General features: G+C 36.1%; 1 protein-coding gene across 1 annotated transcript in view; it reads left to right on the forward strand.

The window, feature by feature from the left end:
- The window catches only part of LOC150091131 (photoreceptor-specific nuclear receptor-like), a 101,948-nt gene that overhangs the window by 57,153 nt on the left and 24,373 nt on the right, over window positions 1–20,422 (forward strand). Inside the window, exon 4 of the mRNA XM_090387134.1 lies at window positions 15,253–15,663. Within this exon, the coding sequence (XP_090243260.1) occupies window positions 15,253–15,663 (411 nt within the window). The remainder of the gene's footprint in view (window positions 1–15,252; window positions 15,664–20,422) is intronic.

Raw genomic sequence — 20,422 nt, forward strand, 5'->3', positions numbered from 1 at the left:
AAGTTCCTCTGTGTGTGTGTGTGTGTGTGTGTGTGTAGGAGCTGTTCCAAGTAGGGGCTATAGGCTCCTCCTTATGATCAAAATAATGTGGATTTTTCTTATCTGCTACATGACGGTTAAAGCTCAATGATTGCAGGGAACGCTGCTTTAGTCTCTCCCTCCACTTTTAACTATCCAGGCGCTCCCTTCAGAAAACCATGGGATCGCCCGTGTGTGTGTTTACTAGGTCGGAATTCCCCAGGATTTCCCTCTTAGATGCTCCTGTTAGAACATACTTTATGAAAGCATAGGTCGACAATGTTTTGTAATGTGTTTTAGTAGTGTTCTGAATAAGAATAAAGATTTAGTCAAACAAATTTTCATCAACTTTTTGATGAAACTGAAAGTTCCAGTCACTTAAAACAAGTTAAAGAAGATCCGGGATCGTAATATCAAGGCTACGTTTTTGTGAGTAGGCAAATGAGAGAATGGAAATGATAGATATGGTCGGATCGCCAAGCCCATCATCTTCCAAACCACACAAAAAATGTGCACACCTTGAGAAAACTAGTTCGCTTTAACCGTTGATTTTTTTTTTTTTTTTTTTTTTTTTTTTTTATGTAAACCCCAAACGCGAGAGGTATTAGAACCTATAGTACTTAGTACTGTGCTTGGGGTGGAGGTTCAGAAGACGAAAGAAGATATTTGTTGACATTGGACTTGAACTTCTGTAGACTAATTTTCAGGAAATACGTATGAAGGAAGGTTGTTTCAGAAAACGGCAGTTGAATGAATAAATGAGGAAGTTGAAAAGTTGGTTCTGTGGGTTTGAAGTTGGACAGTAAATGGATGTTGGCTGGTGGCAGCACATGTTCGGACTGTTTTGAAAGAGAGAGAGAGAGAGAGAGAGAGAGAGAGAGAGCGGGAATTATAGAAGCCAATTCAGAAGAACAGTGCCCATGGAAGTATCTGTAGAAGAGGCATGCGGCAGAAACAGTATGTCTATGAGACAGCGATTGGAGAGACTCTGTTAGAGTGGAGTCATTAATTAACCTAACTGCCCTCTTCTGAATGGAATCAAGAAGCCTGAGAGAGGTTTTGGGGACACCGCCCCAGATGTGGGAACAATATTCCATGGTAGGGCGAATCTGCGATTTGTAAAGAGTGAACAGCTGTTTAGAAGAAAAGTAACGCTTAGAGCGAATGAGAAAACCGCATTTTTAGATGCAGAGGAAACAATATTTGTAATGTGCTTGTGCCAAGAGATTTTAGAAGTCAGGGTAATCCCCAAAAGAGATATATCATTTTGCCTAGAAATATAAGCATAGGAGCAGAAGAATCCTTTTTACGAGATATAAGACAAGACTACGTTTTAGAAGGATTAAAATCAACTAAGTTGTCTTTGCCCCACTGGAGAATTTCCTGGAGATCCTCATTTAAGGAATTGGTAGCAGATTTTCGAGAAGTTGAAGCTGATTGAGCAGGACAAGGTTTCTCAAAATGGAAAGTGGAATGCAATGTGCTATCATCGGCAAAACAATGGATAGGATTTCCAGGCAATGGAAGAAGGTCATTAATGTACAAGAGGAAAAGAGTGGGGAAAAGAACTGAACCCTGGGGGACACCGGCATTAGTAGAGAAGTTAGAAGACAGAGAGCCATCTACCATTACCCTCAGAGAGCGATAGGAGAGAAAACTGATAACCAATTACAAAAAACAGTTGGCAAACCATAAGATGGAAGCTTGTTTAGAAGACCTTTATGCCAAACACGATCGAAAGCCTTTCAGATGTCAAGAGCAACTGCTTGTATTTCACCAAACTTTTCCATTACATTTGTCCATAAATGGGTAATATAAGCCAGAATATCACCAGTGGATCGACACTGACGGAATCCATACTGGCGATCGTTGATCAGACGGAAGGTTTCTAGGTAGTTTAAGAGTTGGCGGTTAATTGATTTCTCCATTACTTTAGAAAGAGTAGAAGTAATTGCAATGGGACGATAATTGGATGGGAAGGATTTGTCACCCTTTTTAGGAATTGGCTGGATATAAGCAAATTTCCAAGCAGAAGGAAAAACACCTTTAGAATAAGAAAGTGAAAAAATGCGGCAAAGAACAGGAGTAAGTTCAGGAGCACAGGTTTGGAGAACAAGTGGAGAAATACCATCGGGACCTGGAACTTTCTTAGCATCAGTATTCGTCAAAATCCTTCTGACATCCTTTTGATGGAATATCATAGGAGGAATTGAATGGATAGTGTTGGGAAGTGTTTTACCAAGATCATTAATACACGAGTTGGAAGAAAAATGGGATGCTAGTAGGTCAGCTTTAGCAGGTCCTTGGCTGAAGTGACAACAGAACCATTTGGTTTGGACAGAGGTGGGAGCAGAGATGGGGCAAAAGTTGCGACCAATAGCTTTGGCAAGGGACCAGAATGCTCGGCTACCATTAGGGCAAGAAGCAAGTTTTCTACTCTTAGCCTGTTCAAACTCTAATTTGGACGGATTAATAACTGCTTTACAATTGTTGCGAGTTTTTGTGTAGGCAGAAAATGAAACTGAAGAATTAGAAACAAGCCAGTTACGATATGCAACATTCTTCTCTTGAACAGCCTTAGCACATTTATTGGAAAACTAAGGTTTAGATAAAGGACGAGATTTAAAAGTGGAATGTGGGATAAAGGATTCCATTCCTGCAAGAATAATTTCACTGATACGATCTGAGCAAACGTTGATATCAGAAGTTTTGAAACAGTAATCCGACCAAGGAAAAGAAGAAAAGAAGTCTCGCAGGTCATCCCATTTTGCATTCTTGTAATGCCAAAGAACACGAGGTTGGGAATAGCCATGAGATAAAGGTTCCATTGGAGAAGAGACAATCACCAAGTTGTGATCTGAAGTGCCTAAAGGTCCTCTCACTTCGACCGTGTACTTAGAAGGGTTGTTTGTGAGAAAGAGATCAAGCGTATTGGCTGTAGGATTAGGATTGTCCGGTATTCTTGTAGGTAAATGAACAATCTGTGCAAGATCATTAGTAATTGCAAAAGCCTCAGCATCTCGACCAGCTGGGTCGGTGTGACTAGAAAACGGAAGTTGTGAATATTAAAATCACCAAGGAAAATTACCTCACTGTTAGGAAAGTTGGACTGGAGAAAGTCAATTTGCAAAGAGAAGAAGTCAAAGAGCTCCAAGTGATTAGTGGAGTTGGGAGAACGGTAGAGACAACAGATGAATTTTACACAATGAGGTAGAGAGATTTTAAGCCAGAGAAGATCGAAAAGAGGAGATTCCAAATTACCAAGTCTCTGACAGGGAATATCGGAACGGACATAGGCGCTAGTACCACCTTTGAGGCGAAAGGAATCATACAGCAAATAATTTGGGCAACTGAGATGAGCAGTAGTTGAATCAACCGATAACTGAGATTTTGTCAGAAAAAGTACATGGGGTTTGGCAGACTGCAAGTGGAAATGGACATCATTGAGATTAGAATTGAGACCACGTATATTTGTGAAATGAATTAGGAAATGTTTGGGAGGTTTAGATCTTTTCGCGGATAAGCTTACCCTATTAGTTTGGCGTTGATATTGGCCAGTTTCGATTTAAACAGCAAGGCCATGTCAGTTACGTTAATTATGAGCGCAAAAAAACGTGAGAAGGGTAAGCACCAAGCTGATCTCAAAGAACATGAGCGACAAGGAAAAAGAAATGTCTTTAAGTATTTTTTTTCCAAGAATGAATACTTCAATAAAAGGAATTAATTTTCCATGTATAGCAGCGATCCATAGAGCTATAATCAAAGAACTAAATGTCCTGTCAGAATGAAACCCATGTTTAGTCTCTAGAGCAAAGTTTCCGGCATTCCCCTCCCCCCATACTTCTCCTTCAACCCATGCACGGTACTAAGTACTATAGATTTTGATACCTTTCGTGTTTGGGGGTTTCATTAAAAAAATAAATAAATAAAAAATACGACTTTAATTATCACTCTTTCAAGCACTCTTTCACATAGGCAAGGAAAGTGGATATACCCGCAGAGGAACAAGTGATCACCAAACATAACTGATAAATTTACAATAAAAATTTATATTAATTTAATCCTGAATTTTTTCTCAGCAGAGATTTTATTACAGCAAGAAAGAGTACATTACAAAAGAAGCTCAAATTATGTGTTTGGTTCAATGCAGAGGCCGGATTTCGAGACTATTAAATTAAATTCTGTACCGAATCTGTGGGGTAGGGAGGAGAGATTGCTGGTAATTTTTTTATGCCTAAAATTAGGCCATATTGTGCCATAACGACGCAATATGGCCTAAGTTGCTAATGAGGACCGATTTACATGTTGTAAGTGCTGAAAAACCTAAAATAACTCAAGGGCGGAAACTCTGCTCCCTCCTCTTTAAATCGGCTAACTATTGCTCAACTGAAGAGGATTTCAGAAATTTCTCTAGTGTGTGTGTGATGGGACTCGAGAGCTCCAAACGAGTGATAAGTAGTAAAACCACCATACTCCTGCGAATAACCACTATTCGCAAAAAAAAAAAAAAAAAAAAAAAAAAAAAAAAAAAAACAAAGAAAAGGAATTACAGTCGAATAAACAACGGTAAAAAATGATTTATATGTTAGTTAGTGTGTTCTTGAGAATAAACAACAGGGTAGTGGAATAGCATAGGACCCCAAACTACGAGGGAAAGAAATCGAGACTTTTAGGCCATTTTATGATTAAAGAAAGACTTTAAGAGAAAACCAAGAATTTAATAGAAAAGCAGACAATATTTCTGCATATAATTGCAGAAAATCTTATTTGGCATTTCGGAGAGCCCAATGCTACGGCTTTCGGCATGCAGCAGGTTACTAGAGCGTGAATTCACTAGCGTTCAACATGGAACAGCGATCGAACCGAACGCTTCTCAGACACCGAAAACGATCCGGTTTGCTGTATTTCATTCAATATTCAGTCTTTTAATAATAGAAGCGGAAATGACTGTTAAATCTGCAGCCAATGCAATGATTTCGTTAGCGATTGATTTTGATGATTTCCTTTAATGTGCAGATGTCCAGGCATTAATGTTAGAACTTCGTTAGCGGTAGCTTACGAAGTTTTGACAAAATATATACCGTATATAAAAAAAAAAATTCTGTTTATACTCCGGCACGACAACCAAGTCAGTAGAGTTTACAATAAATCGTCAATACAAATATTTATCGTATTTACGGGCTTGAACCCCGGTCCACTCAAAGAACGCGTGCTTGCATTCTCGCTCCTGACCACTGGGCTACGTCAGGCCCTATGAAGTCTCTGCCAAGAAATACATAAATGGTTGAAATTTATTAGAATATGCGCATTTGCAAACTGTTCTATCCTCCACTTTATTTGGTTAAAAGCTTTCCGAGTAAAACAGTCAAATAACAAATAGCAGCAAAGTTGGCTACCAAGCAGGATGCCGCCACCTGGGAAGTAGCATAGTGGTTATAATCACGGTCCTTCCACAACGGGTGGAAAATGCATGGGTTCGAATTCTGTCAATGTCTCCAGGAATTTTTATGACCTTTTTTTTTTTTTTTTTTTTTTCACAACGTAGATGAGAGCCGGCTTCAAGCGAGGGTTGCAAATTACCCTTCCTGAATCTTGGGTTTTCGTCCAGCAAGCCGACTGCTGAATCCACGCAATTATACTGACGCCTCATAGCGATAATTAATGTACATATTAGAGTACTGTACTCCAATTTGCTATAAATAACACACACTACCCCAATGCTGTCGCTTGATTGGTCAATAATCGATGTTACGGAGGTTACTTAAAGTTTTCGGTGATATAAAACTGTCGTTAATTCATAACGGCAGTTATAAATACATCCAATATTTAGAATATTTCATTAATTGTTGGTAAACAGGGGCTCACATCTGGTGAGTATGGGCTGGCACACCCAGGGTCCTGAGCTGGATATCATCGTTTTTCTCTTTTTCTCTTTCTTGGTGATTCCTCTCTCTGTCTCTCAGAGTAACTCAGAATTTATTTTTTTTTGGCTGGTGCAGCATAAGCCCCAGGCTTCCTTTCAACATATGGCTAAAAAAAATAATAATAACAACAACAACATTCGTGCTGAAAGCTATATTTGAAACCAAATATGAAGTAAAGTTATATAGGAACTGCTCATTTGCGGAGGTATGGTATACTTTTGTTATTATTGGTTGCGGAATATACTTTTGTTATTATTTTAGTTTTGTGTGTGTGAGAAAGAGAAAGAGAGAGAGAGAGAGAGAGAATCTATAAGAAGTCTAAATAAACATCTAATGTCTTTCAAATCTCTGTCATGAAAATGTTAAAAAACGTTTTGTACTATCAATTTAGCTTGTTTAATTATACCTGGCAAACTGTTGCCAAATTACCTAGATGTAGACCAGCGTTTCCCAAACAGTGTTCCGCGGAACAAGCGTTCCGTGAAAAATCGTAATCAATAATTTAAAAAATTAATAATAAAATAAATACATTTTGCATATTTGTAGCGTACACCTCTTTTATATCATTATAATTTTTAACATTTTTTTTTTTCGGATATTAATATACTGGCATAGACTAATAATCAAATATAACGCCGCGGAACACTTTATTTTGGAGGGCTTTTGCATAGAGAATGCGTAGAGGTAATGACATCTAAGAAAAAGTAGCAATGTAGTGGTCCAATATGCCATTCGTATGCGATTTAGCCTGAGTACACGGGTTGAAGGAGAGAGGGAAGCGAACCGATATCATTACTAAACTCACTTCCTTTTATAATTTTTTTTTTAAATTATCAGTATTTCGAACATTATTATTAAAATAAATGACCATAGATTTGTGGTTGAAATCAGGAACTTTAAAACGAGAAGCAAGTACTTTTAGTATTGCAACTGTGGTCGATGAAAACGAACACAATATTGTCACACTTCAAAGTGAGGATGAACAATCGCAGCCTTTTGTTCGCCAAAACTCGGAAGTGAAAAAACAGGAAACAACTAATAAAAGACCAAATTCGAATTTCGGCTTTACATGTGTTGGAAATAAGGATGCTCCTTACGCACAGTGCATCATACGTAATAAAATACAGTATTAGCAAACCGTTCTTTGGCTCCCGCTAAACTTGTGTTTCGTAAGTGTTCCGTCAATATATTGTAAGATGAAAAGTGTTCCGTGACTAAAAAAATTTGAGAAACGCTAATGTAAACAAATAGAGAATCTGTCAAATCCACTATTTTGTTTTGTGAAACCTCTGGCAAAGCTGCCTTGGAGAGTATACTACAGGTGTATGTTATCTCTGCAATAAAAAATATTTATTTATTTACTATAGATCCTCCAATATCAGGTTAAATTTCGGCAAGTAGAGTATCTGTTAACCAAATAAAAACAGAAATGTTCAAACGGGGTCAAAAAATAACAATTTTTGAATGAGCAATGACCAAGATTGGTCATTGTAAATATTATTATTAATACATTATAATTTGTACCATCGTCATAAATAAACCGCGTGTATTTAACATCTGCCACTAACTCCACACAATCATGTTGCCATTCAACGAAACTGTAATTAATTATCTACTCTTGACGTTAATTAAATTATTTACACTTTCGTTTGATACACTTCTGACGTTTTACTTTACTACTTTTGTTAGTAAGCGTAAGAAGGAGTACACTATAAATAAAATTTATAGTATACACTATAAATTTTATATTGTACGCTGTAGACGCTTGTTGTTGGGTTTTTAGGAGCATTAGCAACTAAGGCCATATTGCTCCGTGAATATGCGGTGTTCATTCCCTGAACTTTCCGCATCCTTCGTATTTGGTGGTGACGGGCTCGAACCCCGGTCTAATCAAGAAGCGTGTGCTATGTACTGTTGCTCCTTACCACCTGGCTACGGAGGCGCCGCTGTAGATGCACCCTATAAATAAAATTTACAGGTACGCCTTCCGTTGGTCCGTACATAATTAATAGAGATTGACTTGTCATGGTTTGGAGACTTCATTCAATTTTTTTTTTCTTTAAAGATATCAAGTGAAATTATAGCGTCACAGTAATCAATAATAAGCCACAATGCATTCTATTTATTTTATTATACGAGTATACAGTATTTCTAAAATTATCTTCATTACGCGTTGACAATTCAAACGTGCCCACGACAGAAATTATTGCCAAGAACAGGCTATTTTATAAGTTATTAATTTATTTCTGCACATTTTTAAAATTGAAATTATATTTGAAATTATTTGAAAAATGAAAAGAAATAAAATTAACTTATTAAGATTGTTAATCGCTGCTTTCCATGTTATCTGTACACCATGTGGTGTCGGTCAGTTTTCTGTCGAATAAGATTATATACATATAAATAAAACAGTAACACCTAAAAAGTATCATATGGATGCTCTGTTACGCAATGTACCAGGTAAATCAGGGAGCGGCAAATTGCAAATACTATAATTCAGAATGCATTATACGTTAATGAGTATAATAACTATATAATTATATGTAATATAATGTAATATGAAAATAGATTCAAATAGAAAATAAATGTAATATGAAAATTCATTCTATGAAAATAGAATGAATATAATATATTATATTCACTCTATAATATAATATGAATATAATAATGATACGAATGAATAATAATATATTATAATGCACAATGGATTAATGAATATATATATATATATATATATATTCTACAACTAGCGCATTTTTAGTATTTTATATAAAGTAGAGGCAATACTTGTAGAAAATTGTGACAAGTTGACTTCGAGACGTTATTTTAAAAACAGCTCACATAGTGAGCAAGTTTGCTCGCCCTAAATTATTCGCAGTGTGCAAAGCTATATCCATCTCTGCCCTTCAAACTTTGAAGCACAAAAAATGAAGGTGTACATGATCGAGGAGTGCAATTTTTTGTTTTTTTAATTATAGAATATAGGAAGACAAAACTATGCTTAAAATACAAAATTAAAAATTAATACAAATTCATTTAATTCATAAGCATTAGGTCAAACCTACCTTTGTCCTTTTTTAAAAGGGGTATAAGCAAAAGGAATAAATTCAGCAAAAATATATGTAGATTATTCATGATCCTGAAAACTTGCTCCAGAAATCCGGAGTATGATGTCTCTGTTATTGACACTTGATTAGGAAACACTAATTTCCACAAATGGCACTATGAAGTCAAGAATACTACGCATGGAAAATTTAATGCAAACTCACCGAAGCATATTCAGTTAATGGAAAGAAGTTAAACATCCGGTTTTTTTTTGGTTTTTTTAAACTCTCTCGTTGGAATTTTTTATGCAATTTTAATGCGATAAATAGTAAGCTAATAGCGACAAATAGCACAATAAAGTCTTGTTTACACTGCCAATCGTGAACTCTGTAGAGTCTGAAACATTACAGACGATAAAATGCAATATGATCTGATTTCATGGAGCTTGGTCTGTAGCATAACTAGAATTTTTGGCGCCTATTAACAAACTGAAATCAGAAAAACTCGTTTGCTCTTTTAATTTATTAAAATATTCTAATAACAAACATTTTATTTATTTAATTATTAAATAATTTCATAATATTAATCAATTATTATTATTTTCACTCATTATTATTTATTATTATTAATTATTATTATTAACACTGATACTGATAATTAAATTATAAAATAAATAATTAGTAAATTATTAGACAAAGCCTTTATAATAACAAAAGTTTTGACATTTAGATTATTAGACAAAAGCTTTTATATCGCATAATTAAGTTAGATAATAAATACTAATTGTAATACTAACAATTGTAGTCACATATTTTAAAATGAATTATATATTCAGTTATTATGAATGTTTCGCTTCAACTGTGGTAGAAGAGTACTTTCACTGTACCCTAATTAGACCACTGCTTCTGGTGGACGATGTTTATTAAATAAATAAACGAACATTTATTTATCATGATTATTATTACAAAATGTTTAAACCGTTTTAAAAGTAAATAAACCAAAGAATAAAATTTATTATTTTGCCAATGACTATTTCCTTGAGGGTACCAACTAATTATACAGTTCATCAACGTTAATTCCTTGTTAGAAATTACTTTTGATTATACACAAAGTGGCCAATTTATTAAATTCACTGATTTAATAGCGACTAACACCTTTAGTTAAAGTAACCATAAGTACGGATTTTAGATGGCGTTTCCCAATGTGCCAAGAGGCTAAATAAAACAACGCTTTTGCCGACTCAAAATAAAAAAGAGCCATCCGCGGCCACCAATGCAGAATAATACAGAAGTGGTACTTATACATTTGTTATTTATTCTCAATTTCGTATTTCTAAATTCTTTATTATCTATAAGTGAACAGTAAAATGCAGTTTTATTATGAATAATTTCAAATAAAGAAAGTGAATCTGATCAATGACTTTTGGGGGGGAGGAAGTATTCTCTGCAAGGGTCATCATCATCATCAGCCATTTTCAATCCACTGCAGAATAAAGGCCTCTCCAGCAACTTTCCAGTTCCTTCTGTTTTGTGCAATGGCCATCCATTTACTACCCACAAACTCATGAAATGCATCTGTCCATCTCCGCTGTTATCTTCCAGGTTTTCTTCTAGCTCCTCTTGGGTACTATTCTGTTATTTTCTTAGTCCATCTGTCATCATGTCTTCGAGCTATGTGTCCTACCCAAGACCATTTTAGTTCTTTAGTTTTGATAAGAATGTCCTTTTCTTGAGTTTGCTGCCTAATCCATGTGTTTCTCTTCTTATCTAACAGTCTGATTCCCAATATAATTCGTTCCATTCTTCGCTGTGTAGTTCTCAGCTTCTCTTCCATTCTTTTGGTGAGTGCCCAAGTTTCACTTCCATAAGTCACGGTGGGGAGTATACATTGGTTCGTTTTTTTTTACGTTTCAGGCGAATTGGGACATTGCTCCTCAGTATGTGACTATATTTCCTGAATGCTATCCATCCAAAATTTATTCTTCTCTTGACTTCCAGCCATTTATCATTATTACAGCTAATGACCTGTAGTAGTAGCAGTAGTACTAGTGACATGTGATGCAAGAAAGCAAGCGTATGAGCTTATGCAGCATCAGCCAAAAAAAAAAATAATAATAATAAATAAATAAATTACAAAACAATCCCCTCTAAATATTTGTCCAGTTCCCCCTTAAATTCATTTAACCTATCATCTTCCACAATTTCAGATGGAAGTTTGTTCGAGCAATTAACCACCCGCTGGCTAAAGGCAAATTTCCGCACATCTATTCTACATCTGTCCTTCCTCAATTTCGATTTATGCCCATTTAGGTTCGTAATCTGAACAAGTGGAAGAATTCCATCAGAATTCAGCGTGCTCAACCCATTCAAGGCCTTATACACCTCAATCAGATCACCTCGCAGTTGCCTAATCTCCAGCTGCTGCAATTTGCAGAACTTAAGCCTCTCTTGGTAAGGAAACCTATTCATTCCCCTCACCAATCTTGTTGCCCTTCTCTGAACACGCTCAAGCAAATCTACATCCTTCCTAAAATGAGGCCTCCAGACCCGCACGCAGTACTCAAGGCGTGGCCTGACCATTGCCTTATACAGAGGGACAATCACCTCCTTTTCTCTGCTAACAAAATTCCTGTATATCATTGACAACACCTCATCACCTGCCCTGGCAGCCTGTCTGCATTGTTCAGAAAACTTCATATCTGACTGCACAATTACTCTCAGGTCTTTTCCATTTTCTACCTCCTTAAGTGTAATACCACACAGTTAGTACGTTTCTCTGGGGTTACTTCTACCCATATGCAGTACTTTGCATTTTTCAATGTTAAATTTCAGTTGCCACTTCTCAGCCCATCTGCCCAAATTTTCTAGATCCTGTTGCAGTAACATACTGCCATTACTGTCATTAACAACCCTGCCAACCTTTGTATCATCTGCAAACTTCGATACAAATATATACTTTCATCAATATCATTGATAAATATACAAAACAACAGTGGACCCAACACCGAACCCTGTGGAACTCCACTAATAAAATTAGTCCACGAAGAGCAGCACCCATTGATTACCACCCTATATCTTCTCCCACTCAACCATCCTTTTATCCATTGTAGCAACTTACCCTTAATGCCATTCTGCTCCAATTTGTACAATAGTCTTCCATGCGCAACAGTGTCAAAAGCTTTCCTGAAATCCAAGTATATGATATCAAAATTATTTTTTGCATCCAATTCCTTTGTAACCACATCATAATAACTAATCAAATTTGTCAGACAAGACTTTCCCTTAACAAACCCATGCTGTGTCTGAATTATTGCTGCAGTCTTGTCCAAATGATCCTGCAATGCGTCTTTAACCAGACTCCATTATTGTACCAGGAACAGAAGTTAAACTAACTGGTCTGTAATTACTCGTGTCACCCTTCGATCAACCTTTGTGAATTGAGGACACATTTGCACATCTCCAGTCCGTGGGGACCCCCCCCCCCTGAGTCCAAGGATGCTCTCATAATTATGGCTAAGGGTTTGCTTACTTCCTTTGCCGCCTGCTTTAATATAACTGGATAGATCCCATCCACCCCAGGTGCCTTTCTTATGTTTAACTTCAACAATTTCTCCTCCACTTTGTTCTCAGTTATTACAAAGTCATTAAGCACCCTGTTACAATTTGATACCCTTGTGGCATTTTCAAACCTTAATAACTCCTCATGTGTGAATGTAGATGCGAAATACTCATTCAGTTTGTTTGCTATCTGAGCAGGATCATCACCAGTCGAACCATCGATATTATCCCAGATAAGTATATGACCCAACCTTTTCAATTACTGCTCCTTCAATCATTATATCCCTTTCTGTGGCATACTTGTTCATCATTACTTTTGTTTTAGCCATATTCAATTTTCCAAAATCCTTACTAACTCTGAAACTGATTAAGATTTTCCTCTAATTCTTTGGGATCATGGCTTGTGACCACAATGTCATCTGCAAATCGTAAATGGTTTAATTAATCTTCATTCATATTGACTCCTTTCTGCGACCAGTCTAACCTTCTGAATGCTTCCTCAAGGGCAGCAGTAAACAACTTCGGAGATATTGTGTCTCCTTGTCGAACTCCTTTCTCAATTTTAAATTTACTACTGTGTCTAGCCTAATAAAGGAGGTAGCGTTCTCATATATTTTCTTCAAAATCATAATTATGGGGTATCTATGCTTGTCTTTTCAGTGCCCGAAACATTGCATTATGCTGTATAGAGTCAAATGCCTTTTCATAATCCGCAAATGCCAGGCATAACGGTGTTTTATATTAATTTTCTTTCTCCATTTGCTGTGACATTACATGAAGGTGGTCATAAAAGAGCCACCTTGCTCCTTCGGTTGATTCTAATCAAGTATTCTTTCTTATCTGTTAGTAATGACCCTTGTGAACAAATTGTAGATGTGGGATAACAAGCTAATTGTTCTATAATTTCCAATTTCTGATTTATCTCCTTTCTTATGCAGCAAACTATGATTGCATTATTCCACTCCTTAGGCGTCACACCTTTTTTAATGCATTTTGTGAAGAGTCTTGCCAGTTTTTGTGTCATGTCTCTTCCTCCCAATTTTAACAACTCTACAGTAACTTCATCTTCTCCCGGGGCTTTCTGATTCTTCATTTTCTTCAACGCATGTTCTACCTCATCAGGAAGAATATCGGGTATGTTGTATGTGTTGCTAATTTGCGACCCATCTTCCCCACTGCTGGCATCATTCCCTCGCTCCTTCTATAATTCTCTATAGTAGTCTTCTGCTATTTGAATTATGCCTTCTCTGCTGTATATAAGTATCCATCGCTATTCTTCAGTTTCAGTATCATTTGTCTTTCTGTATTACTGCTCATGGCTGCTGATTTAAATCCTTTGTTTTCCCTTAATGCTTGTTCTACTTTTCTTGTGTTAAATCTTCTTATGTCCTTTCTGAGTCTCTTTCTAGTGGCTTTGCGTAACTCAGTATACTCAATTTTCTCCCTGTCAGTGTTTTTCTTGCTCTTCATTTGTCGTCTTCAGTTCACCATGACAAGTGTTTCTTGACTAATTTTTGATTCTTTGGATTTCTTTTTACCTATAGGTTTCTTGGGCTTTATCACTTTCAGAAAGTTGTAATATTCCTCGTCGATATCTTGGTCCTGAGCAGTCTGCAGAAGCTCAAACTTGTTCTTAGGTTCCAGTACATACTGCTTTTTCTCCTCTTCTGTTATCTCAGACCTTTGTATTATTTACTCGAATCAGTTTTTTTCCTTTCTTTTCTTACATCTATATCAAGTGTGCATCTTGCCATTCTGTGATCACTTCCAAAATTTACCTTGTTCGGGACAGTCACATCATTCACAATATATCTTCTGTTAGTGAGGATGAAGTCGATTTCATTAGTTGTTAATCCGTTTGGGCACTTCCATGTCCACTTTCTGTTCACCCTTTTCTTGAAAAAAGTGTTCATTACTGACATTCCTCGAGAAGTTGCAAATTCCACAAGTCTTTCACCTCTTTCGTTTCTTTCACCAATTCCAAAATTTCCTATAGTTCCCTTTCTGCGCGGTTTGTTTGCCAGGGTATGTTTCCTTTTGTAGTGCCTCAGCAGCCACTATTTAAGTGGTTAAGTTCATTAGAATTTATCACCTTAATAATCCAACCTTGTTTGTTTTATATAGAAATTATATGTATTTCAATCTCCATTCACGGAAAAACTTTGAGAGAAAAGGAAAAGAAGAGGTAGAATCATATAACGATATTGTAGAAAATACCATCAAAAGAATTTCAGTTACAGATAAAAATCTTCATCCAATCCTTTAACAGGTAATCAGTGCTAGCAGTTTCAAGAACAAAATGTAAAAGGATGCATACAGAAACAGTGGTGCTCCATAAACATATTCCAAAATGCACGTCTGTGGTTTATTAAGTGCAATTATGTGTTGCAATGAACAATGTAGTCATACGCTCGAGCTGCCACTAACCAGCTGTACTGGAATATATAATCAGAAATCATTCTTTTCCTTTTTATTTGTGTATCATTACACTCCAGCCTCCCTTTATTTTGTCATTTGTCCCACCTTCATTGAACACTGGTTACTCGTATAACTAGTGACGCAAAACACTGGCTTTTACACTTTTGCTTTATTTTCACGAAACTGCTCATTGGTAAGAAGAAATATCTCTTCAAAAAAAAATCTAAAAAACTTTATTTTCGAACTTTTTTTTATTTCAGTTTTTAATATTTGATCTTGTATTATTTTAGCTGTACAAGAAGAACGGGGCCCAAGAAAAAACAAAAAACCCAAGCCTAGCAGTTCTGAATCCGTTAGGACAAACAAGGAAAAGGCAATAAGAGACTCACCTCCTCTCTCCATTTCCCAGGGGATTTACAGAATCACTTCATTGTCTAGTGGAAGTTCTGTGATATCGCCTCCGTATTTTATTCCCCAGCCTTTTCTTCTTCCATCATCCTTTTGCAGCGGCGCTCAGCATCCCAACCATGTAGGAGCTTCAGATATAGACAGACACAGCGCTATAATCACAAGTAGCGATGGAGCCGAGCACACCTCGTACAGTGCATTTCGCAGAGTTATACCCCAAAGGACTGTGGAGATCAATACTCAGAGCCATTTCTTTCCTTGTTCAGCTCTCGCAGCCACGTCTTCAACAACAGGTAAATTGAGAGGTACGAGTTTACAAAGTTGTATGTTGTGTATTCTGTCGATAATTAAATGAAAGGAACGCAACTATTTAATTATAAATATCAAGAAGCTTCTCTTTGTTTTAGTATTACTCTAAATCCTCATAGCTAATATCATTGTCCCCATAACAGAGAGGATATCATCGTTTATGCTGATGATCTTAAAATCTTTACCGAGATCACTCCATCATGCTACCCTGAAATCATAGCCAAACAAATCAATAAAAAACTCTTGTGCTGACCGGCTATCAGTCCCAACTTCAGCTGAACTTGAAACCCTCGAACTGCGCGATGATGTTTTCCCTGAAAAAATGTCTGCCCAAATCCAGCCTATGTTCTGTAGGGGACACAACACCCTGTGGTTAGCAGTCACAAAGATCTCGGTCACTTTTGACCCAAAATTAATATTTAACTCCCATATTGAGCAGTTACTGACCAGAATCTTACGGATAAGCTGAAGCAGCACTTGCTTGATGTACATAACATGGCAACAACCGCGACCACGACCATTATCGAATGCACAGTGCTCTATGCTTCTGAAATTTCGACATCTGCAGCACGCACCACAAACAATTAAACAACTTCATACAGCTGAGTTTTTACTGCTAATTTAGCAGCCTGTAAATACCTCCTCCTCCCCTGAGTTGCATACCACCGACATGGCTCGGTCACTTCAAATACCCACCTCCCTCGGCACTCATTGACACTAGACGGTAATCACTGTATTGATCTCTTCACTAGATTTCTGAGACATGTGTCACTGGCACATTTCACAACCCATCACTTCGGTCATCCCCAGAACCCCCTACTAATCTCCAACGAAAAATATTCCCATTGGCTCACTCACTCCTTCAATGCTGACCACAAAATTTACCACGGATAAAATGTTCCCCTGTCAAGAGGAAACCTGCTGGAGTTTCTAACCTCAAGAGTCGATAATTAAATTAATTACAATTTCGTTGAATGGCAACATGATTGTGTGGAGTTAGTGACAGATGTTAAATACATGCAGTTTATTTATGCAGTTTATTTATGACGATGGTACAAATTATAATCTATTAATAATAATAATAATAATGTACATATTAATAATAATATTTACAATGACCAATGTATATAATAATAATAAGTACAGTACATTGAGTTGAATGGAATATCTATAACTTCGGAATATCTTCGAACACTGGTGGGAGATTAAATTTGGGTAATTACCAGTTACGTAGCCAGGGTAGGGTCATAGGTACATTAACCCCTGATACCGAAATCTGGTATTGTGGAGCATTTTTAGAAAAGTAATATCGCGATATACATACGTATTGTATCGTATAACAATGGCGGCAAGTTACGAACACTAAAATCTACGGACAGTTTTATCATCCACACACTCCGGTAGACCTGTACAGGAGTGCCTGCGCAGGCATAACTGACAGGTTTACCTGAACGTGTGTAGCGGCCTTAAGTATTAACCTTCAAAAACGCTACCTAAATTAAAAATAAACCAAGGAGCTTGACCAGCTATTTTATAAATGGTTATTTTTTTATATTGAGTATCGGTAAGGGTATTCACGTGTTGGACAAGATTTTGCAGCTCCGGCGAAAACTTAGCGTTCGCCGGAGCTGCAAAATCTTGTCCAACACGTGAATACCCTTACCGATACTCAATATAATAAAATAACCATTTATAAAATAGCTTGTTGTTATTATTCATATGTTTAATATAATTTTTTTTGTAATACGAGCATATACAGATATTCAGGCATCTCCTATTTTAAATAACACGTAGGTTAGTAGCATTAGACGACTGGCGCCTTTTTTGTGAAAGTACCTGCTGACAAGAAATCCTGGTAACTATCAAATGTGTTGCTGAAACAATTTTAAATACATTTCTGTTTATATTCCGGCACGACAACCAACGAAGTAGAGTTTACAGTAAATCGTTAATACAAATATTTATCGTATTTAATGGTCATGGGGTTGAACACCGGTCTACTCAAGGAACGCGTGCTATGCACGCTCGCTCCTAACCACTGGGCTACATCAGGCCTGTTGAGCTTGTTAGAATTATGAACCTTAATATCATCTGTGATGTGATACCGAGTATCTTGAATTATGGTGAATTTCTTGAATTTTATTCTTGAATTTCATGGTTTCTTCAATTTTATTCTTGAATTTCATGGTTTCTTCAATTTTATTCTTGAATTTCATGGTTTCTTCAATTTTATTCTTGAATTTCATTGTTTCTTTGGTATCTTGAATTTCATGGTTTCTTGAGTATCTTGAATTTCTTGGTTTTAATATGACTAGTTTTTTTTATATTAAATTTAATTAATTTATTTATTTTCGATATATTTGCTTTAATAAGTATGCAATTAAATATCTTTATTTTATTATTATTTTTCTTCTGTTAAACCCGCGCTTGCTTCTTAAGCTGTGGTGGATATTATTGCTATGTTGTATACGTTCTGGTAGCAATACAGGTTAATATATATTTTTGAAAAGAGAAGTCAAATGGTACTTAGTATGAGGTACCATCCTCCAATGGCCGTTTCGTTTTTGTTAGCGCCTCAATGGTGGTTAGCTAAGCGTCGAGCATAGCAACTAACATCACAGTAATGGTTAAGCTCACAAGATGAGAGATGGTGAAAGGTATCGATAGTAACTTTTCTAGAAGAATACTCATCTATAAAAAAACAAGAAATTTAGATGCATAACAACAATCCAACTCATCGTGACCATTTTCTTCAGGAGTCATTTTCTTCAGTGGTTCTTTCTATTTAAAGCTAATTTCAATTAGATTCAGGCGTTTTACTTCAAGATAAAAAATTTGTGTGGATAATTGAAGTCAACCTTAGTTCCAACTAATAGTATAAGCCAGCGTTTCGAAAACTGGGGTCTGTAGACCAGTTCCAGGGGGGTTCGTTTCGCGAAACGAACCCCCTGGAACTGGTCTACAGATTATATATATAATCTAAATTAAAATAGGATATTTGCCAGTAGTATGGCAAACCAGTAGAGTGAAAAAGAACTTACCCAAATAAAATAACATAACAATAACAGAAAAATATATAGGGGTGGGATAAAGAAGAAGAAGGTAGTGTTCAAGCAACGTTCCTAAAATAATTTAGAAAATTAAGCCAATTAAAAGAAATTTAGCGGCGCCCCCTAGATGGCACCCGTTTCCGAATTATGTGAAATCTCACCAAAGTGGAAACGTAGAACAACATTACATGAAATTGAAAATAAATAATTAATAAAATGAAATAAAATAGACTGATCATTATGCTCCATCTCGACAGAGGACCACGAGGCCAATAATAGTCAGGGAATCACTGCATTTCGAACGCTAAACAAATTGCCGATGCGTAAACCCTCGCTACAATCACTCTTCTCCTATAACGGGTGGAAAAGGACCAGGTTCGAATCCTCGTCAATGATGTGTGCATATTCTATTAGTTTTTATAGCAACGTGACCGAGTTAGTCGGTCTCGGTGAGGATTTCATGATTTTGCCATTCGAAAACTCGAATTTTTCGTCCAGCAAACAGACAGACAGACAGAAGGACCGAATAATACACGTAATTACTTCCACAGTATACTGATGGTTTGGTGCTTAACACACAGTCTAATCCAGTGGTTTTCAACCGGGGTGCCGCAACAACATTCCAGGGGTGCCAAGTAATTTGGGTTTAAGTTACTAAACTTATTATTGTTTTTTTTAAATTTATATGTTTATTTCATTATAAAACGGTGTACAGTATCTTTTTAATTTTGTGGTAATCTATAATAATTGATGTTTACTTAGTACCTCTATATAAAGAATAAAATTATTATATACTGCATACATATAATTTGTATTATGAAATGTAATTTTTATAAGTATTATTGTAATAACTATTTTATATATATATATATATATATATATATATATATATATATATATATAATAGGGTATATATAATAGGGTATATATATATATATATATATATATATATATATATTGCCGTACTACTGGCTGATGATTTTATTTAAATATCATATTTATTTTAATTATCAGATATATATATATATATATATATGCAGAGAGAGAATCGGATCTAACAGGCAGAAAATTGAGTAGGGATTCCGCAAAATAAAATAAATTACTTAGGGGTGCCGTTATTAAAAAAAAGGTTGGAAACCACTGATTATTCTAACCTAATCAAAGCGTAAGTTGACGAAATGTTCTCGCAACTGTGCGTGAGTATGTAGTTGAAAAAGGGGATAAGAAATTTAATTGCTTTTCCTCAAAGCAATCGATACTTTTGTTAGGAACTTCAATCCTTGGTTGTTTTTTTTATCCATAATCACCTAAAATATCCATCCTACTTGCTTTCTTCTTTGGGGCGGCAACCACTTCCTGCAATTCAATATAATTTCATAATTTATGCCAATTATCTTAAGCTGTAATTACATCTTATTAGCTTAATGAGCTAAAAATGTAATGAGCATACGAAAAACGGAATCCGTCAAGTATCAAGTTTAGCTAAAATAAAACACAGACACTGTTGTATGTGCCAGATAGGCTTCATGCTAAACCACACCAAATCAGCGCAACGGACGATAAGAGACCACAGTTAATGACATAGGGGCCTTTGTGAGCAACGAATGCGGAACGTGGATCTCGTAAAAACCTTGGTCTCAGTTTACCTCGCATGTAGCACAGTTATTATAATCACTGTCTCCTCACACCGGGT

Source organism: Mastigoproctus giganteus, chromosome 1, assembly GCF_048544385.1.
Source record: "Mastigoproctus giganteus isolate SK-2022 chromosome 1, ASM4854438v1, whole genome shotgun sequence".
NCBI classification, from domain to species: Eukaryota; Metazoa; Arthropoda; class Arachnida; order Uropygi; family Thelyphonidae; genus Mastigoproctus; species Mastigoproctus giganteus.